This window comes from Manis javanica, chromosome 5, assembly GCF_040802235.1.
Source record: "Manis javanica isolate MJ-LG chromosome 5, MJ_LKY, whole genome shotgun sequence".
Classification (NCBI taxonomy): Eukaryota; Metazoa; Chordata; class Mammalia; order Pholidota; family Manidae; genus Manis; species Manis javanica.
The window spans coordinates 40933988-40961428 of NC_133160.1; the positions used below are offsets into that span (position 1 = coordinate 40933988).

Here is a 27441-nt window from a genome sequence, read left to right on the forward strand (position 1 = left end):
TTGGATGGCAATGTTTAGGAAACAAGAGAGATGATCTAATTTAAGTGCTTCAAGCTGAGATTTTTCCTGTTGCGTTGTTTGCTTTGGAGATATCACACCTCTATAGAAACACACTGTGATGTATGTTCCTTGATGCATTTAGGATCTCACACGATTAATTGCTCACACTAGGATTGTTTTCTTGGAATACTTTCAGGGTTTTTACATAAAACTTTTAGTGGTGGTGGCTCCAACAGTTCTGTCAGATGTCACAAATGCAGTTCCCTAAGAAAACTAAATGTAAAATTTTAAGTATTTTATTGAAGTGAATTATTAATATCCATAAACCTCTTTATCTGGGCAAAAGAAAAGTGTTTTGAAATCCCCATTAGTATGTAATCCAATTTCAATTAAAAATAGAACATATAGGATATGTTTTTTGCCTTTTCCTTCTGAAAAAGCATGTATGGAAGATCACTGGTTTTAATTTTTTATCACTACAAAATTTATACAAGTGTCTAATGCTTATGCAAGCATCTTGACTGATACATAGCTTAGAATGAAAAAGAAATGAATTTGCCATTGAAATTCTCCAAGATTGAGGTCAAGTGGAGGTTAAAAGGCAGTCGTATATGTTGGGGATCCATTTCAAACATTTGCCGTTATTAGCTTTCATGCAGCAATATATCTCCTCCCCAGTGACACCTGGGCTATTTATGAGCTCTGGAGTTATAAGATCGCCTGTAAAATGCTTATCACACACTCAGTTTAAGGGGCAGAACATTTCTGCCCACTAGGGCTCCTGAAGGAACCCCTGCTCTCCTGCCTTTGTTTCCAGACTTTGATCTTGGGCCCGCATGCTCTTCTTAGGTTTCAGAATCACCAATACTATGGACTAGCCTTTTTTTTTCTAATCTAATTCCTAAAGATTTGAGACTCATCAGTTACTCCTACCCTTGCTTTTTGGTTGGCTGGATTTACATTTATTGCAACTTTGGTTCCCACAGGAAACTAGTGCCTAGTTTGCACAAGAGGGCGAACACTGAAAACAAGCAAATGAAAAATGAGCCGACTAATGTCAATTTGGTGTGGGGGATAAGATTTTTAAATTAAAACAGTTGTGTGAAAGTCGAGGAATTTCAAGGGGCTGTGTCTTCTGGGATATCTTCCCTGCCAGCGATTTTGTCCAAATGTTCTAGACATATTTCCCACTGGGTACCAAGAATGGATGCTTATTGCCCATTTACCCCACATAACTGCTAACAGTGCAAGCTGCTAGCAGAGGGAGGTACACCTGATTGGCTATTGGCTTAAGAGCTAGACTGTGAGCTACAGACTGAAGCCACCTGTTCCCCATGACTCATTACAGCCTCAGTGGGCAGGAGTTGAGCTGGGAAGATGAGCTGTGAGGAGGAGGAATGCTGATGAATAATTCATCCACAGTTGGGGGAATGGGGGTGCATGTTAAGGATGCGGCAGCCAGGATTACACTGAAATGAACTCCAAGGTAAAGCTGGCCTAAGAAAATACATGTGGGTTGATAGGGGTTCTGATGTTATTTATAAAACAGAGCATACACTTAGCTTTCTTCCTCTGCTGGTCAGAATAATCTGTTTATTTAATGCTATTTTGCACTTTAAATCTAAAAACAAACCCAGGAGTACAAAAAAAAAACAAAGAGGGGGGCTATTTAAGCTAACAAATAGAGAGGCAATCAGATGGAGTATAAACACTGGAGTAAAACTCTTATTAAGAATATCAAGTACTCTGGTTGAAAGGCTGCAAAGTTATTATTATTATTATCATTATTATTTAAGATACAGTCTCCTTAATTCAAGAACTCTCTGCTAAAGTTGTCTCCATACTCAATAGCACATCCTCACTCACAGTCAAGGCCAAGTCATGTTACTGAGGAGAAAAATATGCTGTTTAAAGACATTCCGATTCTCCTGTCTTATTATTTAATCAGTAGTTAATTTGAATCTGAAGGTCAACTAGACCAAATCATAGGCTCATTAATATTAAAAGCAAGATCAGTTAATGCTCAGGTACCTGCACACCCGAGCTTGCGTCCCTTTGGAGCTCTGCATAAGTCCCATTATTGCTGTTTGGTACTTAATGAAGAGGGATGTCACCTGTCAAAGGACTTCTTAACCCTTGATCTAGTTTCAGACCTCCTAGAGGTCAGAATTTCTGCAGAATGGGGGGAAAGCTACAGGGTACACTCCATATATCCATAAGCTAGAGCAGAGTCAGCCTTGCCAAAGAGAACAAAAGAGAAAGGATGAAGTTCTATCTGAGGACGCAGACACAGAGATGTGCTGGAAATGCTCACAAACGCTCCTAGCCACTGGTCACTGTGAGCCTGGGTCAGTGGTGTCACCTCCAAACATCCCTGAACATCGTTTCCTCTTGCTTGTCTAAATCGTTGGAGAGAAACAAACATTGGGCAACCCATGACATTCCCTTCAGGCTTCGCCCGTCTAATTTTTCTTAGTCTTCTCCTGTTCTTGGTATCCACCATCCCCCTACTAAGTCTCCCCACTACCCACCAAAGCGGGACAAAGCTGTCCCTTGCCTGAATCTGCACTGATAAAGTATCTGGATGCATTGAGCACTGGAGTTATCACTTTTGGATTTTCAGAGTCTGAAATGTGGAATGAAAGCCTCTGCCCTCTGGTAGTTCAGTGAAGGGGAAACAAGTAAGATATATGGAGTGTACCCTGTAGTCAATGCTTTACATTTATGTACAATGTATTTTTCATTTCACAAAGGTTAACCTGAGACTCAGAAAGGAAGGGAGAAAGGTATGTGTGTAAGGGCTGAGGGAAGGAGACTACTTAATCGTGTTGATCTCTTAACTAACATATAATCCTCAAAATTATCTTAGATAATCCTCAAAAATTATAGTATTCTAACAGGTTTTTTTTGCTTACAAGAATAATACATATTTATTGTAAAATATTTTAAAATGCAGAAAAATATAAAAGGGAAAAGCATAGGGTTATTTTCCCTTTAAGGATTAAACTGTGGGGGAAAAAAGTCTTTATTTTATTTCAGCTAACAGTATACCGTGATCATATTCCCATGTTTTTAAATATTCCTCAAAGGCATGATTTTTATTGGAGGCATAATATTTCATCATATGGTTGCCTGACAATTTACATAGCCAGCATTGTAATGTTGGGTTATATGGTTATTTACAGTTTTCTCTCTGTTACAGAATAGTAGGGAAGTGCAGTCCATGCATATGAAATAAATCTTTGTGTGTATCTATGATCAGTTCCTCAGGATAAAAAAATCCTGATTTTTTTTTTTTGGTGATTTATTAGGGAAAAGTTAAAAACATTTTTATTCCTTACATTTATTTTCTTATTTTGAAAGCAATATGTGTTTATTGTATGGAGAAACAAGCAAAAGAAGAAATGAAAAATATCACCCATAATCTCAATTCCAAGAAATAAAAACTTTCAGTCTTTTTCTAGACTATTATATATATATATATATATGAAGGGTTTTTAGGGCATTCTAAATGCATACCATACCATTTTGACACTGTCTTTTAAACACAATAGATTGTGATATTCTTTCCATGTCCTTGTCCTTTGATAGTCTCAATTCATTCAATTGTGTATCCCAAAGAATGAATGCCCATAATTTACATACCCAGCCTACATTCTGAGTTGTTTCTTTGTTTTCAATTTTAAATAATATACTGGCCAGAAACAACTTTTTAATTTTGTAAATATTCATGGTCATTCCTGTAAGAAAATGTGAATAAACAGAAATACACACAAGTCTTTTTTTTCTCTATAATGAATAGAGTTTATTCCATTTAGTTGATTCTTTAAATAATATATGTTCATTATAGAAACTTAAAATAATGAAGGCATATAAGGCATAGAATTTTTTAAACATGCAATCACAGCCCCCTGAGATAACTACAGCTCACATTTTAGGGACCACCTTTTCATGTATCATTTCCTGAAATATGTATCCAAACAAAATTTGTGTTGAAATTAATCATATAATGTATTATCATAATACAATTTCCCCCTCTTTTATTGTTTGCTTGCTTCCCACTCTCCAATTATTCAGTGAGTAAAATACACTGATTAAGAGTCTAATCTCTGATCCCAAATTTCAGAATCCAGATTCCTGGATTCTATCCTGACCTGTATGACCTTGGCCAAATTATTTAGTCTCTGCACCTCAAGTTTCCTCATATATAAAATAGGAATAATAACTCCTCTCCATCACAGCTAAGCATTAAAATGAGTCAGTTCATTTAAACCTGTCAAGTAATGCCTGATCCACAGGAGGAAGCTCAAAAATGTTAGCCATTCTTAAATATATGGTCAGTTTATAAATACTGTGTCATATTCTACACACTTTTCTGAATCTTGTTTAGTTACAGGCACTTGTTGGAAATCCCTCTGAGACATTTTGTGTAGATTTACTTTATTCATTTTAAAACTCCTGTGATATTCCTTTCCTTGGAAGTACTATGCTTTATTCAACCCTTCTCCTGTGATGAGCAGGCACTTTCTTCCCACTTTGTTTCCATACAAAGAACGGTGCGATAGACATCCTTGCCCATGTATCTTTATAAGCAATGCTTTGATTTGTACGAGAAAGATTCCAGGAGTGTGAGGTCTGCTTTGAGGAGTATTTGTTTAAATACATACTGCCAATTTGCTTCCCCAGAAGGTTATAACAATTTGTATTTCCATCAGCAATCATTATTTTGTTCTTTCTATTATTTGCTAGTTCAATGAGTATAAAGTAATACCTCATTACTTTTCAAATGTCAGTATTATTATCCCAATTTTGCAGGTAACTGAGGTTCAGAAAGCTTGAGTTACTGGTCTAGTTAACCCAAAAGGTAGAAGCAGAATTTGGAAACCAAGTCTGTCTAAACCCAAAGCCCATGCTTTTCCATTCCACCATGTTACCTCCCACATCACTTTTGGAGCAAGGCATATTCTTTGACTGAGGTGGGGTAGGATGCAGGCAGGTGCAGAGCAGTCAGAGGCAACAGGGGAAAGCTGAGACCCAAGCTAGGTGAGCAGGCCAGTGAGTCTGAGACAACAGAGCGGAGAGTTTGGAGCCAACCTACATGTAGGGTCCACATCACAACTTTGACTTTCACCTGGGTCCTGCAATGAGATGGGTACACAGAAACCTGAAACTATGTATCCCACCACATACAAAGTTCGAACTTCATGATCTTTCTGTATAATCTGCCTCCTTAAAATCATGGCTTCTTAAAATCCCACATGAACCCTGCTCTGTAGCCCAACTCTCTTATTTGTCATTCCAGACGCCCCTGGCCTTCAGCATTCTGCCATCATTCCGTCACATCCATTTTATTCAAGATTCAAAGACTCACGTGCAGTATTTATCTCCCATTAATCCTTTGCTCCTCTGTTTCGTTGCTTTCCCTCTGTCTCCCTCTCTCCCTCCTTTCCTTCCTTCTATCAAAAATTATCTGAGCAAACATTTTAATGACAAGAATTATACTAGATAATGCAGGGGAGGGTCACATACATTTTCACCTTGTTTGATTTCTCCCCTCCGCATTACATTTCATTCCATACAATAGGGAATTGTCTCCTCTACTGTTTTATGGAAGTTTGTAAAATTTGAAAATTGCCATTTTCCCTGTTTCAATATTAGTTATGTACATGACTTAGCTAACTCACTTGTATGTAAGTATCTTAAAGCCAGGTACCAAGCTCACTCATTTTCATGTCTTATACTGGATATATAGCCTACCATGGAAAATTGGTCACTTATAATTTTCCTAATATCATGGCCACTTTCCCAAAACATTTATTACCATTATTAAGGCTCCAAACAGAGAAAATTCCTTTTCAGAATCTCCCATTTCAGAAGTGAATTTTCTCCAAAATGTCATGGTGCAAAAACACAAAGGTGAATTCAAGCCAATGCCTTCCCTATTTGTTCACTTTCTGACTTGGATATTTTTACCCTGTAAGAGAACAAAATTAACTTCTCCTAAATGGTAAATATGTATTTAGATTATTTGCTCTGGCTGAACCTAGTCATTTATGCTTAACTTATGATGAGGCTTTTCTGATAAGCTTTTCAAATGATTTGATTAAATATGTTTAACATTGGATTAAATAGGTGAAAGTAGATAAAATCATTTATCTGCTCTTTAATATTAAAAGTATATTTATCTACCACTTAGCATAATTTAGAATATCCTTAAGTGGTAATTAGAAAGCAATTGCAATAGCAGTTGCCTTCCAATTTCACTTTCACATACATATATATTCTTTTTTCTTACAAAGTAAGTGTAGCTATAATTATATATATTTGTGACAGTAACAAATATATAACTATATATTTGTAACCGTTCAGTTATATACATATCTTGGGACATATTTCTAAAGATCTGGTAAGTGAGGCTTGGAAACAAAATCATCCCAGACTAGGATATGGGGATTCTTTGAATGGGGTTACAAACACCTAAGTCCAACACACAATTTTGGACCTAAATTTAGGTCCAAATAGATCTAAATAATATGAGCATACCTGTTACCTAATTTTAGATTCACTGGCCAAATTTTTTAGTTTCAGGGGCAAACCATGCAGTCTTTATGAGCTTCAGTTTATTTTGGATTCACATCACGACTGCTGTGTGACCTTAGGTAGCTTTCTGAAGGTTGTGCCTTGATTTTTTTCTCTGTAAAGTGGGGATAATAGTAGCATTTACATCAAGGGGTTGTGGAAACTAAGAGTTAGTATATTTAGAGTGCTTCTAATAGCTTCTCAAACATAGTAAACCTTCAATAGGGGTTGGCAGCATCATTTCTATGTAATTATTTTTATTATTAAATTGATGTTCTTGCTTTAGAATCCTAACTACTCCAAGTAAGACTCCCATATCTCATTGAGCAGTCACCAAATCACCAAATCTATTAACATGTATTAATGTTAGAGAAGCTCAATCACAGGTGACATTCAAAATATTTAACAACAGATGTGGCCCAGACCCTGACCATCAATGTGAGCATATCATACTGGTATGTACTAATATTGAAGAGCAACAGGAATAAACCGTACAGGCAAACAGCAACGCTTCAAAACTCTCTACTTAGTCTTCATTCACCAGCAAGGATTTGATAGCTAGGTAGCTTGGCTTGAATACCAGACATAGACTCTCCTTTCCTTTGACTCTTCTGTAGATCCTTCTACCTGTTCTGTGTTTTATTCTCTTGCAGATAAGACCTAAAGAGAAAGCCTATATATCCATATTTTAGGATACCCTTTTCAACATGATCTAATAAGAATACTTCAAAATGAGCACACTCGAGAGAATTATAGGGTTGCTATTAATAATTACACCAAGACAGCTGACCACACTGAGACTATGGAAATGAAGATGTGTGCTCACCCTAACTAAAATGAATGAAGTCTTTTTTGTCTTCCAATTAAAAATCATAATATCTCTCACTGACACTCAGAAATGTTTGTTGAACTCTGATTACTCAAAGTATAGTATTCTTATAGTATAATTGTCTCTTACCTCATCACTTGTCAATTAATATAAAAACATCTTTGGAGTAACTCTTTTAAATATTCTCACAAAGGTATATCTAGGTGAACCAGAAAATCTGGTAATAAGTGCAGTCAACTTTTCTATAAAATGTATTTTAGACTAGTTCAGTGATTCTCAAACTTTAATATGCATTGTAATCAAGTATGCCATAAAATACCTTGAATAGCCAAAGCAACCTTCAGAAACAAGAACAATCTGGAGATATCATGCTTCCTGATTTCAAACTATACTACAAAAGCTATAGTAATTAAAACAGCATGGTATTGACATTAAAATAGACACATAAATCAATGGAACAGAATAGAGAGCCTAAAAATAAACCCACTTGTATGTGGTCAATTAATTTACCACAAAATGGGCAAGAACATGCAGTGGGTAAAGGACAGTCTCTTAAATAAGTGAAGTTGGAAAAATTGGACAGCCATATGCAGAAGAAAGAAACTGAATCTCATCTTATACCAGGCACAGCAATTAACTCAAAATGGATTAAATACTTGAACATAAGACCTGGAGCCATAAAATTCCCAGGAAAAAACATAGATGGTAACTTCCTTGACATAGGTGTTGGCTATATTTTTTTCAAATCTGACACCAAAAACAAAGGCAATAAAAGCAAAAATTAACAAGTTGAACTACATCACACTAAAAAGCTTCTGCACAGCAAAGAAACCATAAATAAAATAAGAAGGCAATCTATTGAATGGGAGAAAATATGTGCAAATCATGTATTTGACAAGAAGCTAATATCCAAAACACAAAAAGAACTCATACAACTCAATGACAAAAAACCAAATTGATTAACGAATAGGCAAAAGATCTGAAGAGACATTCTTCCAAAGAAGACTTACAGATGGCCAATAGGTACATGAAAAGATGTTCAACATCACTAATCATCAGGGAAATGCAAATCAAAATGAGATAGCTGATAGAATGGCATTATCAAAAAGACTAGAAATAACAAGTGTTGGTGAGGATGTGAAGGATGTGAAGAAAAGGGAACCCTTGTTAGTTGAAATGTAATTAGTACAGCCACTATGGAAAACAATATGGTTTGTGGCAACCCTGCCTTGAACAAATCATTGGCGCCATTTTCCAGCAACATTTGCTTACTTCATGTCTCTGTGTCACATTTTGGTAATTCTTGCAATAATTCAAACTTTTCATTATTGTATTTGTTATGGTGATCTGTGATCAGTGAGCTTTGATGTTACTATTGTTTTGGGGCACCATGAGCCACACCCATATAAGATGGCAAACTTAATTGATAAATGTTGTGAGTGTTCTAACCTATCGACCAGTCATTCCCACATCTGTTTCCCTCTCCTCAGGCCTCCCTCTTCCCTAATACACAACAGTATTGAAATTAAGCCAAGTAATAACCCTACTATGACTTCTAAGTGCCCAAGTGAAAAGAAGAGTTTCATATCTCTCATCTTAAATCAAAACTAGAACTGATTAAGCTTAGTGAAGAAGACATGTCAAAAGCCAAGACAGATGAAAAACTAGGCTTCTTCTATCCAACAATTAGCCAAATTGTGATGCAAAGGTCAAGTTCATGAAGGAAATTAAAAGTGCTATTCCAGTGAACACACAAATGAAAAGAAAGTGAAACAGCCTTATTGCTCATACAGATTAAGTTTTAGTGGTCTGGATAGAAGATCAAAGCAGCCACAATACTCCCTTAAGCCAAAAGCTAACCCAGAGCACAGTCCTAACTCTTCAATTTTATGAAGGCTGAGAGAGATGAGGATGCAGTAGAAGAAAAGTTTGAAGCTAGCAGAAGTTGGTTCATGAGGCTTAAGGGAAGAAGCCATCTCCATAACATCAAAGTACAAGGAGAAGCTGCAAGTGCTGATATAGAAACTACAGAAAGTTACCAGAAAGTCTAACTACAATAATTAAGCAGAGTAGCTACACTAAACAACAGATTTTCATGGTAGATGAAGTATCATTATATTGGAAGAAGTTGCCATCTAGAACTTTCATAGCTAGAGTGGAGGTCAATGCCTGGGTTCAAAGCTGCATAGGACAGGCTGACTCTCTTGTTAGGGGCCAATGCAGCTGGTGGGTGGCTTTAAGTTGAAGCCAATGCTCATTTACCATTATGGAAATCCTAGGGCCCTTAAAAATTATGCTAAATCTACTCTGCCTGTGCACTATAAATGGAACAAGAGCACCTGGATGACAGCACATCTGTTTACAGCATGGTTTACTGAATATTTTATACCTTCTGTAGAGACCTACTGCTCAGAAAAAAGATTCTTTTCAAAATATTATTGCTCATTGTCAATACAAATGGTCACCCAAGAGCTTTGATGGAGATTTACAATGAGATTTATGTTGTTTCATTCCTGTTTATACAGCACAAGAAGTCATTTCAAATTTCAAGTCTTATTATTAAGGAAATACATTTCATAAGGCTATAGGTGCCATAGGTAGTAATTCCTCTGAGGGATCTTGGAAAAGCAAATTGAAAAACTTCTGGAAAGGACTCACCATTCTAGGTATCCTAAATTCCATCAAGAACATTCATGATTCATGGGAAGAAGTCAAAATATCAACATTAACAGCAGTTTAGAAGAAGCTGATTCCACCTCATGGATGATATTGAGGGATTCAAGACTTCAGTGGAGGAAGTAACTGTGGATGTGGTTAAAATAGCAAGAGAATTGGAACTAGAAGTGGAGACCAAAGATGTGAATGAAATGCTGCCATCTCATGATTAAACTTGAATCCATAAGGAATTGCATCTCATGGATGCACAAAGAAAGTAGTTTCTTGAGATGGAATCTACTCCTTGTGAAGTTTCTGTGAAGATTATTGAAATGGTAACAAAGGATTTAGAATATTACATAAACTTAGTTGATAAAGCAGCATCACGGTTCGAGAGGATTCACTCCAATTTTGAAAGAAGTTCTACTGTGGGTAAAATGCTATCAAACAGTAACATATACCACAGAGATACTGTTTTTGAAAGGAGGAGTCAATCAATGGGGCAAACTTCATTATCCTTTTTTAAGAAATTGTCACAGACAGCCCAATGTCTAATAACCACCACCCTCATCATTCAGCAGCCCCTCTTCCAGCAAAAAGTTTACAACTCACTGAAAGCTCAAATGATACTTACCATTTTTTTAATAATAAAGTGTTTTTAATTAAGATACAGATACATTTTTTAGACATAGTGCTACTGGACAACTAAAAGACTACAGTATGGTACAAACACAACTTTTATATGCACTGGGAAACCAAATAATTCATTTGATTTTCTTTATTGAGATATTCACTTTATTATGGTGATCTGGAACTGAACCTGCAATATCTCCAAGGTTCCTGTATTAAAAAAAAAAAACACTCATAGATACAGAGAATAGATTGCTGATTGCCTGAGGCAGAGAGAGGGGAATGGGAGAAATGAGTGATATTTTTGAAGTTAAAATAAATTGAATAAATTTATTTTTATTAAAGACAAAAAAAAGTTTTTGGGTCACATTAAAGTGATATCACTGATCCCTCAGAGAAAGTAGCAAAATAAAGTATAAATAAATAAATAAATAAATAAATAAATAAATAAATAAATAAATAAATAAAGCATGATTAAAAAGTGTTTTGTAATCATTTTTTTAAATGGAAATAATATTTGAATTTAAAACTGAACACTGTACTTAAAGGAATTTTAAAGGGTTTCCAGAGTTAATTTTGAAGATATCTATTTTGGCCCCTACATAAAGTATGACTTCACTGAAAAACAGAGATCATGACAATGGTTCATGAAGAATGGTACATGATCATATTTTGACTGGTCAAAAACCCTAGAGAAAATTTTTAAAAATTGACTTTGGATTCATAAGCAACTTGATGGGACTCATGCTCAGCTATTCCCATATATCTATCAGGATCTATCAGAATTTTAATGTGCTCCTTGATAAAACAAGTTCAGCAGTCAAAAATTTTAGGAACTAAAAGGTTAGATAGAGTTTAGTAGTTTCTACAATGCAGAACTTCTGAAAGCTATTTATTGTTAGGAGACTCATCTAAGTCTTTCAGAAGGTATATTTCAAAAGCCATTAAACTACTTCAGTTCACCTAAACCATCCATAATGTTGTCTATGCCAACCACATTTTGAAGCTGAATCAATTACTAAATATTCATTCAATAACTCTATCCAAACCATGCAACAAGAGAAACATTTCTGTCAACCTCATCCTCAGAGTAGACAATTAAAGGCCTTCTCCATGCACCCGGCTCTGAGTTTCTTTGAATTTTTCTTTTCAGTTTCAGGAAAATAAGCAACAGTCTTTTCCTGTCCTGCAGTTTCCTAATTCCTGTAGCTTCTTTCTAATAGAAGTTCTGGTGTATATGAGTCTAGAGAACTAAGATCTGCAGCTAATTATTTATAACCTAACACTGATGTTTCCCAGAATCAACAGGAGGTGCAAGAGGTATTCAAGCAAACCCTTCTGCACTTATACATTCCTCTTCTTGACAGCACTCTTTGTCCATGGTTGAAGTGTCTCCAAATTCTTCCCCAGTGCTTCCTTTCACATTAAACTAAGAAAGCACATCAGACTCTGGTCCTTCTTTATTCCCTGAAACAGTGTTTTCTGAATTTACAAGCATCAACTCTTCCATCTCTACTAATGCCTTTCCCTTCCGCCTACTTAGTGGGCCTCCTCTCTGATCCACACTTCCCAATCAATGATCTCCCTTTCTCACTGTGGAGAAAATGGAAGTTCCCGTGGCCAGGATCCTCACCTGACCCTAATCTACCTGATGATGTAATTGGCCTATTTGCTAGTCTAATGCTTCCACACCCATAGGCAATGAGCTATGACTGACTGATTCATTATATAAAGAGCTCTGCCCAGTGCTCTGGGTGGAGGCAGAGACAGAGGTGGATTATGGACCTTCACACTGCTGAATGCAGATGTAATTCTACTACCTGACCTACCACCATGAGAAATAAGCCTTTTACCCCAAGAATGTCCCGTTGTCATTTATCAGTCTTACTGAATCCATAGTGAACTTGCCCAGGGCTAAGATCCTTAGGCAAAACACTAAGTGCAAAGAAACCAGGAATTTTGTTGCAGGCCCTATGGTGACCATATGCCCTGGATTTTTAAGGACAGTTTTAACTGCAAAGATACTATCTTCTTGTCAAACCACATATCATTATTTCTGGGAGGAAAAGGATAAAGGGAAAAGAAAACTTCCTGAGGATAGACTATCATCCCACAGGAAACTACATTTGACTATTGTCACCACAAATATTTTGCTAGTTTTTCAGGAGAAGCAAAAATAGAGATAGGATTTAAAAACTAATTATTATATTCTCCTTCACAAAGTATCTTTTCTGTCATGTTGTGTCATCTTTACTAATTTCTTTCCTTATTTTGAAAATCCTTTCATCAGTAATACATAGTGTGTCCCAAGAGCTTTGTGCACAGATCCTAACTGGTTGGATTTGAATAATAATGACAATAAAAAAAAAATCTCATAGTGCCCAAATATTATCTCACTTAATTATTTCAATGATTCTTTGGGATTAGGTACTGCTAGCTCCTATAATAAAAATGTTAAGCTTACACAAGAGAAATTAATTTTCTCATGTACATAAGTCCACAATGAGAGGTCAAGTTCCATGCAGTTATTCAGGGACTCAAACTAATGGATGCTTGTGACTTTCAAACTGTGTTACCCGAAGTTGTCTTGAGACTTGAGTCTAGTCATAAATAGGCAGGAGAAGCAAAAAAGGTTTTTTTTTGCACAGATGTTTTTTATAGCCAGGCCTAAAAAAGGCACACATCACTTCAGCCCACATACCACTGGCCAGAACTCAGTCGCATGACCCCACCTGCTTGCAGGAGAGATCTTCCTCAGTCCCGCAAGTGCCTCCTTCCCCTAAGACTAAGATGAGGGAAATTGATTTGTGGAACAGCTACCAAGTATCCTCCAGTGATAGTTGGCAGTATTTTTTTATTTTTATTATTTCCTTGATTTTACAAATAAGGCAACCAAGGCTCAAGTTGAGTAACTTGCCTGGGACTGAAGAAGTTTTGAAGGCTAATGCGTAGACTTGAGCTTGAGACTGAAAAACAAAAACAAAAAATGAAAATCTCCCTTTTCTGTATGATTTTTCCCATTAACCACGAGTCTGCTCTGTATTAAGAAATACACATATACACACACATACACACACACTATTAATGCTTTATGAGATGTCAACTAATCCCACAGAGGGAAAAATGAGTTCTAAACACTTGATTTTTTCACATTTCTGTTTTCAAGGACAATAATATGTTTTAAGTTGCTTGCTGTTTTTTAGTCATTGATGCCTATGACTGAATGATATTATGTCTAGGTTTTTGCATTCTATTTTAGCAAACTCACTCTATAATTTTTACAATGTTTTTGTTCTTTATATCTTTCCAGAATCATATTGAAGCAGTTCCCTCAGAAATAACACCTATCATGAATAATAGGGTCTTCACATAGGTTAATAAATTAGAATGTGTGACAGTAGAGGATCAGACAGAACTCTGATTCCTTAATTTGCTTATTGGTTTTCCTAGTGGCGGATATCTTGGTATGTCTGGTCTTCGATTTCACACACTCATGTGTTCTAGAACAGCTGGTTTTAATGAGTCTGTGTTGGGCTGTTTGTATCTGAACCCTGTATGAATTAATCTAACCTTATATAGGTGAACATTCATGGTCATATCAATATATTGTACTTTAATATCTCATTTCAAAAGTTGAGTAGAAAGTGACAGCTCCGAGACCAAGTGCCATTGCCAGACAAAGCAAAATTAACAGACTATAGTTCTCTCCTGCAATTAATGAAACACTTTCATATTTCCCTCAAAGTAAAATGCAAACACCTAACTATACCCTGTGAGGTACACCATCACAGACTCAACCTGTCCCTCTGTTCTCTCTCAGATCCCCTGATTCTCACATGCTTCTGTTTCATCACGGCCTTCTACAGTCATCTTTTCAGATAGAGTCCTCCTCCACTAAACCTCCATCCCAGCTCTCTGTCCATTATTTTGTAACCTTTACTGCTTTCTCTAGCTATGTAAACATCTTTTTGCTCATGCATACTTCTCTTTTGTCCATCTCCCTCCACCATAACTTAAGTTTAATGATGGGCAGACAGTGTCTGTCCATCATTTTATCCTTAGTGATTAGTATGCAGTCTGGCCTACAGAAAGTACCCATTTAATTCTATTGGTGTTTATGGCCATCGACAAATATTTATGGAGTTTTAATTCATTCTAGGACCTTCTGCAATATGAAGAATAGTTCTTGACCTTTAAGGAGTTTACAATCTAGATGGAAAAATGAGATATGAGGGTATGTGTTACATAGCTAATATCAGCAACAACAATAATAATAGTAGCTAACTTTTATTATATAACCCTTATTATACACCAGATTCTATTACAAGAACTTTACATTTTTCACTCCTCCTTCTCTCATTTGTGATATAAGTACAATTACCAACCCACTTTAGAGACAAGGAAAGTGCAGCACAGAGGTAAGTGGTCTGAGGGCACATACATTGGATGAAAGACAGCTAACAAACCAGACTGAGCATTGCGAGTACCAAGGAAGTATTACACTGAATCATATTAAAAGAGCTTGGGAGTTGAGGAGCATCTCTGGACTGGGTGAAATGTAGGTAGGGAATATGAGATTTGAACTGTCATCTAAAAATGCACAAATGTAATGAAATGTAGAAGCTATTCTCTTTGAAAGGAGAGCATCCATGCAAGGTTGAAAATAGGGCATCAGCAAACCTATTTTAGGTTCAATGAATAGCTCTACTTTGCTTAAATGGTGGTTTCATCCATCCACTCATTAGTTAGTTGCTAAGTTAGAGCCCTAATTATACAGAGTACTAAATATCAGGCTAATAAATTTGGGTCAAATCAACATAAAGTAAAAATTTCCAACCATTGGATATTGTTGAGGTGTAAGTAGATTTTTAGTGGAAGAGTTGTTACAAATTCATCTTTCTCTTTCTTCCCCTAATTCCTTCTCAGAACATCCTCTCTGATTATACCTAATTAGACTCTTCTTCTTTCCAGTCATCCCTATTAACATGTGATGCTACTCTATAAAGCAAAATAAGATTTTCTAGTTTATGATGGGCCATCCTTTGGCAAGCTGCACTTTCTTATCTTTATAACTCTGGCCTTCAAATAAGCATGTCTTTAATCATTTGCATAAGCCAGGCTAACATAAATTCTCTAGAATAGCACCATCCAATACAAATAAGTGAGAGCCACATATATAATTTTTAAATTTCTAAGAGCCATATTAAGGATGAAAAAAAACAGGTGGAATTGTTTTAATAATACCTTTTCTTTAACCAATATTTCCAAAATATAATAATTTCAATATATAGTCAATACAAAAATTACTGATGAGATATTTTACATTCTTTTTTTTTAGTACTAAGCCTGTGAAACCTAATGTGTATTTTATGTGAAACCTAATGTGTATCCTAGAACGCATCATTCAAACTGGCCACATTGCAAAGACTCACTGGCCACATGTGGCTGATGGCTAATGTATTGGCCAATGTCTAGCATTAGCTCGAGAGGAATGTGTTATAGCAATGGTATATTTCCTTTAGTCTTAAAGCCTTATCCTCTAGGAGCTCTTTTCTGCAGGATTTGATGATAGGACTTTGGCTTTTATGATACTTGTTTTTTTCTGGATACATGTCAAGCTGCAAGGAGTTTCCAATTTTTAACAGTAAGATCCAATAAAACAGGACTCTGAAAATGGCTCTCATCTAGTCACATATTGACATGTGAATCTCAAAGGTTCAGCCACTGATAGAGCATTGCATCCTTCCTCACCACATATGAGATGCTGCCCTCCTTACAAGGGAAAATCTGTGGGCGGTCCTTATTGAGGTACTTATTTTTAAAATCCTACTTTAAAGTTGACTTAGATATAGAAAAAGAAAATGCAGATGGACTTTGTTTAATAAATTCAATGTATTTTAGTGGTAGTTTTTAAAGAATGGTCCCTGGAGGAGCCAGATCAGTATCACCTGGGAACTTGTTAGAAGTGCAAATTCTCAGGCCTCACCCCCAACCTACGCAATCAGAAACTCTGGGGGAGGGACCTAGAATCTGTGTGTTAAAAAGCACATCAGGGGATCCCAGTGCATGCTAATATTTAAGAGCCACTATAGTAAAAAAATATAAGTTAAGGGAAAATTATGAGAAAGCACTGTTTGGTCTTTGAAAAGAGAAAATAAATTAGTTTCCCTCTTCAAATAAGATTCTCTGTAGGATCTATTGACATGGCCAGCCTTCAGCATTAAATTAAAATTCACTTTCACAAGCCACAATATGAATGAATTTCACTAATATAAAGTTGAGCAAAAGAAACCAGACATGGAAGAGCACATATTATATGTGTGTAGGGAAAATGGAAGTTTCCATGGCCAGGATCCTCAACTGACCCTAATCTATCTGATGATGTAATGGGCCTACTGCTAGGCTACTGCTTACACACCCATTGGCAATAAGCCAATATTGCCTGTGTTGCTACATAAAGAGCTTAGCTGAGTGCTTTGGGGCAGAGCAGAGACTGGAGCAGAGAGCAGAGGCTGGAGTAGAAAGCAAGGGAGACCCAGGAGCGAAGGCAGGGGCTGCAAGGTGGCAGGGAGACTCGGAGGCAGAGGCTGGCTTGCTGCATGCAGACTTGCCCTGAGGCAGATGGGATTCTAGGGCTTGATCTGCCACCATGAGAATAAAATTGGGTGTAAACCCCTCTATCCCCAAAGTTCCATTGTCATTTTTCAGTCTCACTGAATCCAGAGTGAACTTGCCCAGGGCTGAAACCCTCAGGCAAGATGGTGTAATTCCATTTATGTAAAGTCTGAAAATGGGGACAACTGATCAGTGCTGTTGGGAGTCACAGTGGTGGTTTTTTGAGGGAAGGTGGTGACTGCAACTGAGGATGAGCAGGGCTGCCAGGACACTAGAAATGTCCTGTTTCCTGAGCTGGTGCTGGTCATACAGCTGTTCAATATGTGCTTATTCCTCAAGCTGTGCACTTAATGAAATTTGAAGTTTTCTTTATGTATACTTACCTTCAATGAAAACTTAAGAATTCAAGTTTGTTTGTTTTTCAAAAACTATGAACACAACTTTTTTAGGAAAGTGTCCAGTAATGCAAATAACATACACTGTAATTCACAGAACCCTGCCCCCTCGGTTGCCTGTTCGAAACAGCAAATAGAGATTTGCCCTCAAAGTGACTCCATTTAGTAGTTCTCTTTGCTAGAGTATAAACTAGCTGCCTTGATGCTCACTCATGTCCTCTGTTTAATTAAGGTCCTTCTCTCCCTCTTGGTTTCTGCTCAGTGCCATCCTTTCTTTGTTCCCAGCTGGCTTCAAACCCATCTCTAGCATTTGATTATTAAGTTGTTACAATGAACTTGAGTCAAGCAGGATCCTTCCAAGGAGATCTGCATTTTTAAAAGTCTTGAAAGATAGAAGTTTCCAGTCCCAAAAGAATGAAACATTTCTTTGGGAATGATGAGAGAACAGGGTGGGTATTTGGGAACAGGTGGTCTTACCTGGTGTCCCACTTAGATCTCAACACCAATGACCATTGGGCTGTCAGCTTCATCTGCTAACACAGTCCCCCTCACCAGATGTGTTTTCCCCCCTGGTGGCATAGGGAGCAGTAGAACAGTGTGGGTGCAGTAAAGGGGCAGATAATATGACGCTAGCTTAAATAGGATGTGGTGTTGCAGACAGAGGTACTATTCACCCAAAAGTTTTGCTGATTCTGTTTGCAAAGGTACTTTATCAGTAAAGCCACAAAATAAGAGGTGACCACAAATGTGTGTTTGAGGATTATTCAATCTTTATGTTGTAGATTCTTTGGGTTTATAACAGTAAAGTTACTTCTCATTATCTTTCATCAGAGTGAGTTGGTTATTAAACTATTATCATTATCCTTTTTGGAACCTTATCATTATGGTTCTTTACTGTAAACAGAACTGATACTCTACCAGCATTCCCTGGTAACACACTACAAGTCTTTTTAAAAATACTAAAATGTTTACATGGTGTCTGGCAAATGGTGACTTAATTTCCCTTCTTGCAAGTAACTCACCACACCACCCTGCTATCCTGAGGAACACCAGCAGACTCCAGGACCTTGCCCCAGCGTGTGGACATGTCCGTTCTGGTTGGCTAACAACAATGCCAGTTACTCAACATTTTGAATATCACCCAAATTCCCTCATCTCCACTTTATTGATGCTATCCAAACACTGACTTCTTGATGCAGGGTAAGGAGCAATAAGAATTAACCCCAGAGAACTGAGATGCCGAATAGGAACCTTACACTGGGGAACACGCCATTTCCACCTCTATTTTGAGACTTTGTTCTGATATGCAGCAAGGACACCAACCTGAATAGCTCACAGTCAGAGGTTAAAGAAATCATCCAAACAGCCATGTGCACAGATATCAGTGCTATGGACAGAATGTTGTGTCCCCCAAAACACAAACAAGCTCGTATGTTGAGTCCTAACCCCTAGTGTGATGGTATTTGGAAATGGAGTCTTTGCAAGGTCATTAGGTTTAGATTGGGTCCTGAGGGTGGGGCCAAGAATTAGTGGCATTGTTCAGAAAAGGAAGAGAGAGAGATGTCAATCTCTGTCTCCGCACATGCACACATACCAAGGAAAAGCCATGTGAGGACACAGCAAGAATGCAGATTTCTGTAAACCAGGAAGAGGACCCTCACCTGACACCAAATCAGCTGGGACCTTGATCTTAGATTTCTAACCTCTAGAACTATGAGGAAATTAACTTTTGTCGTTTGAGCACCCTGCCCCACCCCCGAGTCTGTGGCATTCTATTAAAGTCTGAAAACAGGGACAACTGATCTGTGCTGTTGGGAGTCATAGTGGTGGTTTTTGGAGGGAAGATGGTGACTAATATCGTCAGTCATTGCATTAGAAAAATCTATTACAGTGATTTCTAGAACTCATGGTTAAACCTAGTCTAACATAGTGGATTCAAATAAAATCTCCCTGGAAATACAAAATAAAGAACTTTTAAGTTAATCCTCAGGATACTTCCCAAGGTCCTCATAAAGTAACACTTTGCAGTATTTTGTTTTAACACATTTTTCTCAGTTTATGAGGCAAAACATTGCCCTCATCATACAATTGCCTCTATACACCCCATTTCCTGTAATACCAGATGTCACCTTTTTATTTTTTTCCCACCAGGGTCATATTTGAAAATGAAATTACTGAACTTGTCTTATTCTGCATGGCCAGGCAGTTCCCCTCTTTAACTTCCTCTAAGTTTCTTGGTCCGGTATCTTTCAATCTGTGCTCAAAGTTCATGAGGGTGCTGTACATTCGCAATGATGAAAAAGGTGAATGTTTTAAAGAATGGATCTGAAAGGTTATAATTCTTAAAATAATACTGCTAAAGTCACCTTAGAAATGCTTAAAGTTATACATACACCTTAAAATTGGATAATGAACTTGAAAGAACTACAAAGTAAGTGAAGTGAAACTCTTTAAAGTTATGCTAAAGTAGCACACTTTGCAATTACCTCACTTAGTAGGAAAGTCTGAGAGGAAGGGGACCATTCTTCAGCCCCTAGAACTGAATCACCAGAGAGGCCACAGCAGCTCAAGCAGTTAGCCCTAGAAACTCAATGGCTCTTCTAACAGTTGTCCACTCAAGAAGCATCCAAGACTTTTAGTACCTTCTTTTCCTCTTTCTACTCTTCTAATGCTACCAACTAACTGGGGAGGGGAACACAGCCAATGAAAGGCACATTCCCCCCCCACCTCCAGGGTACTGCTGGGGTGAACTCGGGTTCCATTCCTCTAAGACTTATAGAGCATATTCAGAATGTCTCCCTGAGAGGCGAGGAAACTGCGGTTTTATCTCCCGAATCACTAGTTGATCATTAGCTCCTGAGTAATTCTGGCCCATCTGGGGTAAGAATGCCTCCAGTCAGTCTCAGAAATCAGCCCACCTCCTGGACCATCTGTTGTAGTTTCAGGGATAGTCTAATAGGGTGTGGGTGGGGTGCTGTTCACACAAGGCTTAGCTGACATGAGTTGTTTCTATTCTAGCCACTCCAGGTATAAAGAGATCTAAACTCTACATCTCAGATGTGGAAGTGGGTTAGGAATAAGGAAGAGAAGGAGAGTAGACTGAATCCTCCTGCCTTGGAGCACCCAGTACAGTAATACCATAGGATTATTTAGAATGGCTGAAAATTGGATTCAATTTGAATGTCCAATAATCGAGGCAATAGTAAGCTAGTTTGTGGCAGATGCACAAATTGAACCACTCTGTAGCCATCCATACATATCATGGAATTACATCAGTAGCATGGGGAAAAGTTGAAGAAAAAATAAATGATCATATCTATTTCATTTTTATGGGTTTTTGGATCCTTATAGATGTGGGGAACAAATAGGTGCTAATGAGAATAGGTCTTTGAAGCTCACATAAAATGAGTAACTCCCACAAAGAGGAAAGATGCTTGTCTTAGTCTCTAGTCATGTCCCTTTATATCACTTGGGAAAAAAGACTTGAGTGTGTCCAACAGGCTGGGTCATGACTCAGTCCATTAAGACTAGGAAATCCCAGGCTTTTAGCAGCTTCAGGTCCTGGTATCTCAGCCACGCTTTCCAAGCTTCTGGTTGAAAACAACATGAGCCCAGACATTGAAGCATTTATGAATCTGAAGACAGACTGTCTACTGCCTCAACTTCTCTGTGAAATAAAATCACTGAAAAGCAGTGGCTAGCTGCTGGGCCATGGCTCTCTTCAGAGATAAGGATGAAAAGCCTTCATCATTTCCCAGGTGGGCAAATTCCTCTCAGTAGTACAGTCACTTTTTATTATCAGATCAAATTAAACCAAAATGTAAATAAAATACTTGGCATTTTCCTTGATTTATAGATTAACATTGTAGTAGAATTCCAATTCAGTGTATATTTGGAATCATAGCTACTAATCATACATGTGGCCTGATCTGTTGTTTTTTTTTAATGACATGAAGAGAACCTGGAGTAGGAGGCTTAGCAAGAGAGAGGCAGGACCAGAAAGGAGTCAGAGGGTGGAGGTCAAGGATAGCAGGTCACAGACAGCTGAAAACAAGAGCAGATTTGCCTTGTTTACATTGCCAAAGGGGAGAAATTGAGTTGGTGGGAAGGGCAATTGAGCATTTCTTTTCCCATCATGGTCCAGCCTGCCTTCATATCCAGCTGCTGTTTCACATCATGATGATTCTTCATCAATTCATAGAGTTAACGATGGCCAACGTGGCATGGATATCACCTGACACTACTTCCCCTACTATTCACCTTTATTTTATAACTAGTAAAACTCTCAGGGTGAGAACTGTCCAGCTCAGGTATGCGGATGGTAAGGGACACATGGAAACATTTACAGAGAAGTGTTAGTGTTACCCAGAACGAAGAGATAATGTAAACAAATCAGCTGATGTACATTAGAAGGTATTTCGGAGAACTTATCTGGCTCAAGACCTCTGTTCCTGGGTGCAGAAACTGAGACTATATAAGGGGAATGGGTTTTCCTAGAGTTACGACGCTTGTGGTTATAAATATAGAACCCAAATCCTTAACTGTTGTCCATCCCATCATAACTGATTCTCTGGTTTGCTTGTATTTTCAATAACAACCTGCAGAAGAACATCACTTCCAATGTAGGAATGAGCCAGTGTGCCTGAGTTTGCTGTTTGGAATTTGGCATTTGTTTTCTGAGAGAAACCAAGTTAGTGGTGTACGTGATGGTAGCTTTCTCAGCTGTGTCCCAAAGACTGTTAATACCTGGATTCCATAACTCTGGGAATGATTGGCCACCTTGTAATGGAGGTTAATGATTGCAAAATGAAGACAAATGACCATCCACAGCTCAGTCTGGCCTCCCAATGCTCAGGGCAACGTCCTGTCCTGCGGACCCAGTTACTTTTCAAATAAATATAGATCAGCCTTGTATATCTAGCTTCACTGAGACCAAGCACAGTTCAGATCATCACCATTTGAATACTCTGGGAGCACGTATTGCAGGATATCTTTTTTCTATATGGCAGAATAGTCTATGCAAAGTTTCAATGAGATCATAAATGGCTGTGGAGACTTTAGTTTATTGTAGCACATTGTTCAGATGGAGGAAAAACTAGTTTATTTTAATTGCTTCACATAATAAACCAGTGATTCAAAAAAGCAGAACAGGATAAATGTTTGCTTGTTATAATCGAATCTGTTTACAAATATCAAAAGAAGCCCAGGTGATCGTGTTTCTGTGCAACTTTTGCCTCAAGCTGAGTTACTTCCCTGTGGATGTTTACACATTGTAGAACAAGAAATTTGTGTATGTGTTTGTATTAGAATTTATTTTGTTCAGATCCATTGAATGTTTACACCAAAATAACCTCCTGCCGTACTCTAAATAGTAGTCAGGGGCTAGCTTTCTTACTACATGTATTTGATACAGCTCCTTACTTGAAAATGTCTTCAGATAGTTCAGTTTTTTACTTTATAGTCACCTCTAAATTTTGGTGCGAAGTGTTTTTTGCCAGCTGGATTGTCCTCATTTATTAACATATCTCTATATTGTATTTTTTGGCTATTTCCTCAAGTCAGATCTACCATAAGAATTCAAGAATTGCCATCACTGATCAGATGGAGTGGGCATCAAGTTCTGTAGATAAATCCTCAATAATAACCCTAAAAAACTTTCGTAAAATGACAGTGTCCCTGACATTAGGTGTACATTTCTATAGTTATTTTTAACCTTGTTGGAGTAATGGCTTCCTATGAGAATATTCTGAAAGCTATCCCCTCCCAGAAAAAATGAATGTATGAATATCTGAGCACATTTTTGCATATCATTCAAAAGGGTTTATGGATCCCTAGATATAGTCAAGGATTCCCTAGGGCTAAGAACTTTTCTTTTAAAGGGACATTTTTGAAAGACAGAGCATTTATTTTGATTTATAGTTGAGGAATGTTTATTAAACATTCAATAGTTTCATCATTTATCATCACACCTTAAATCTATACATGTACAGTTCTGTGCAGACATTTGTAATTGACTGCATTAAGAAGGACCTGTTTTTAGAATTTGTTTTATGCTTTTTTAGTTTTAATCTATTTTAAATTTCTTTTAAGCCTTTTTCAACTTTCTAAATGAGGAGATTTTTCAAAGATTTATGACAGTATTTCTTTTTTATTCTTGTTAATCACAAAAGACAATATATCTTTAGGACTTTGGCTTGAATATTAATTTAATATTAGCATTTGAAAATATTCTCTAATAGAACATTGACCTTAAAGATTTCAAAAGTCAGAATCTACATATAAATTTAATTGTAGTATTCTGCTATTAAAATAACATAGACTGAATCTCAAAATTAGGTGATAACTGTTTTACATTTTTTGAATATTACCAAGTGATAATTTTTAGAATTAAATAAATTATGACTCCAAGATATTGTAAAAATTTAGTATATACAATTACATTTGTCATGGTAATTTATAGAACTTACATAGAAATAAAAACTCTTTTAGTGACCATATGTACTACATACATTTTCTCATTATGAATAATGATTATATATATGTAAAGAGGACAGTTTTCATCACCTCCTAAGCAAAAAGGCTACACTGTCACTTGAAACCCACAGTTAAGTGTAAGACTTGTGATTTTAAACACTCAGCACCAAATCACTACCATTAAGGTTCATGAGACTAGAAATTCAAATAGCCCTTTTAATAGAGAAACTACAGTGGAAACAGTCTTCCACTAAGTTATGTTTAGATGATGTCATGAGTGTATCCTTTTTATCTTGCTTTATGGCTGTATATGAGGCATAACAATTTCTGGAGAAAAGGCTCACATACAAAACAATATGTATTTGTGGGTTTTGTGATGGGTCTTGTTGATATGAAAGCCTTATCATCACATAAAGACGTATTTGTGTACACACAGAATATACTAAACTATTGTATGTCTAGGAAGCATAGACTTTCATGTGTTTTATTTCAAAAATCAAGATGCAAGATTTATAGTGCGTTAGTGTTCATATGGTAATTTTTTTAAATCCTACGTTAAATAATAGTGCAAATAACAATTGATAATGTCTTGGATTCAATGACATATGTTAAATATTAGAGCATACAAGATCAAATGCGTCCTTAGCAAATTAAAACAACTCCCCAAGGAAATTGAAATTAAAGGGTCAATTAATTTGCTAAAGACACAAATTTTGGTACCAAACACGTACAGCCTAGAGATTAATTTTTCAAATATTTTCAACCATCTTATGTGAATCTTTAGATCATAAACATGTAAACTCAGTGTAAATCACTTTTTAAAAGACATTTCTTATGAAATATTTGCTACATAATGAAACATACTGTTTATATAAGTTAGAAAGCATAATGAATTATTTTTTAGTGTAAATACTTACATTTTAATTACATACAACATCCTGGATAATCCTAAAACATTGATGTTGAAAGAAATGAGTGTTGCCCAAGACTGCATGTCAAATGATATTTCTATAAACAGGTTAAAGTTTCTAAATTAAAATTTAGCCTGATTTGTATAATACCTTTTTCAATCATTGTTCATTTTCAGTGTTAGTGTGGAAGAGAGTATTCAATGGATTTTTTTATTCATGTGAGAGAGCCAAAGTTAAAAAGCCATGTTTTAATGAAGGCTGGTTTAAAATAATTTTGACTTGAGTGAGATAACAGTTTGGAAAATGTGTCTATGCTCAGTTTTGTTTCCAATTTGGACTTTGAAACTTACTGTTAGTCTCAGAAAGAAAGAAGAAGCTGTGCAGATAATTAAACATTTGCCTTGGGGGAATTATTTGCAGTTAATTAAGATCATACCCTTTTGGATGTATACTTGCTTCACTGGTTATTAAATTTGAATCATATGTTAACTACCCAGGTTTCTCACTTACCCACTAAATGTTGCTTGTGGCTATTTCAAGAAACAAACTTTCTTATAATACTCCAAACCCTACTGTTGAGAGCTATCTCCTAATCTGAGGAGAGAGGGCAAAGGGAAAGGTATGATTTTGGTGACAAAGAAAGAGTGATTTATTCTGGACTCCATCTGACTCAGTTCTGTTAGGGAGTTGAAACTCAGCCAAGCAATATGAACTCAGTGAAGCCCCCATTTGTAAATACTAGAGTTGCTGGTCTACCATCCCCAGCTTTCTCCATGGCCATAGGCATAGAAATCTAGCTTATGGCTTTAGATATCTTTAGATTAACACCCTTGTAGCTGCATGAAAAATATGACTAGATTGTAACCTCTGTGAGGACTGAGTCAATTCCTATTGACCCTCCTCCCCCAATGTCAAAGACAGTGTCTGGCATAATGTTGGCCTTTAATAAATATTTGTGGAATGAATGACAGACTTATATTCTGTCTTCTTGCTGACCCAGTCTCATGCTCTTTCCAATAGCTTTTTAAAGAGCCTATAAAAAGCCCTCAAACATCCAACAAGGGATCCCTTCTAGTCCTGTGAGAGTCAATAGTCATTGCAGCTGTTTAAGCCATGTTACTTCCTATAAAGTACATCATATAACAAAAAAGAACTTGTGCTGATTCCACTTTTGAATGTGCTAACGAAGGGAGAGGATGGTATTGCACAGAACAGAATGTTTGAATTCCCCCTTTGCTATTGTCCTACTGGTATGGTTCCTAAGGAAGATGAACTTAATTACCACTGGATTTCAAAGCTCTGCATCTAGCTTTCTCAAGGACTCAAGGTCCCCATATATGAACAACTGCAGTTGAAGCATTAAGAATATTAAAATTAGAAATTCCTTCAACCTTCTCTCTTTCGTCTTCCTTTCATATCCTTTTGCACCATTCTCCTAAGATTGTACTAATGTGTAAAGCCTGCTTATATTTTCTTTGTTGCAAAATAATGTCCCAACCAAATCTCTACCATCTTTATCTTCATAAACTTTGTTAGAGACATCTTATGCGGTACTTTAAGAGAAGATTATTTATTGATGAACAAATTTGAGTATTTTAATGGTATTTTAAAAGATAATACATTTTGTCCCCCAGAAAGATCTATATGCTAGTCCTGGACATTGTTCTATTTCCCAGTTAAAAATGCTAACTAGAGGTTCTGGTTTTTTGTTGTGTCAGACTCTGCAAAGGATGACAGTGTTACAAAAGAGAGTGAAGTCACAGATCATTCTGTGGGTGACCAAGATCATCCCAATGGTAAGTTGTGAAATTCTTTCTCAGTTGTTTTTTCTTTTTTCTGTTAAGGAATATTATATTTAAAAAATAAAAAGAGATTTTAGTGTTTGAGGGAAAAAAAGAAATCTGGTAATATTCTATTAGAGCTGACTACCATGTGATTGACAGCTGCCACATTTAGAAGGGGCATTTGTTCTCCACAGTCCTCATCATTCATTATTTTTGTACCAGGTTGGCTTTCATTTATCTTTGCTACCTTCCTGAACTCTGTAGGCATTTTGGTTTACCACTACCCAAATGAAGATATGAGAACAATGAGAATAAATGTGAGACATATAGAGAACAGATCCAGGAGGTTAAATCTACATATCCTTGGAATACCAAGAAAAAAGAATAGAACAACACAAGTGAAGCAATCTTTAGAAAAATAGCAGAAAAAATTTTCATAATGAAAGCCAGTTCCTCTATCAAAAACATGAATGACATTATATTTACAGGCAAAGATAATGAAAACTGAAATAAAAACAGAAACCTACAAAGCCACATGGAATTTCTGAAAATCACTGATTAAGGCTTTT

At 36.7% G+C, this 27441-nt stretch overlaps 1 protein-coding gene across 3 annotated transcripts in view; it reads left to right on the forward strand.

The window, feature by feature from the left end:
- The window catches only part of MACROD2 (mono-ADP ribosylhydrolase 2), a 1939939-nt gene that overhangs the window by 1817939 nt on the left and 94559 nt on the right, over positions 1-27441 (forward strand). For all 3 annotated transcript variants that reach the window (XM_037022462.2, XM_037022461.2, XM_037022460.2), the window contains exon 13: positions 26807-26884. In XM_037022462.2, coding sequence (XP_036878357.2) covers positions 26807-26884 — 78 coding nt within the window. The remainder of the gene's footprint in view (positions 1-26806; positions 26885-27441) is intronic.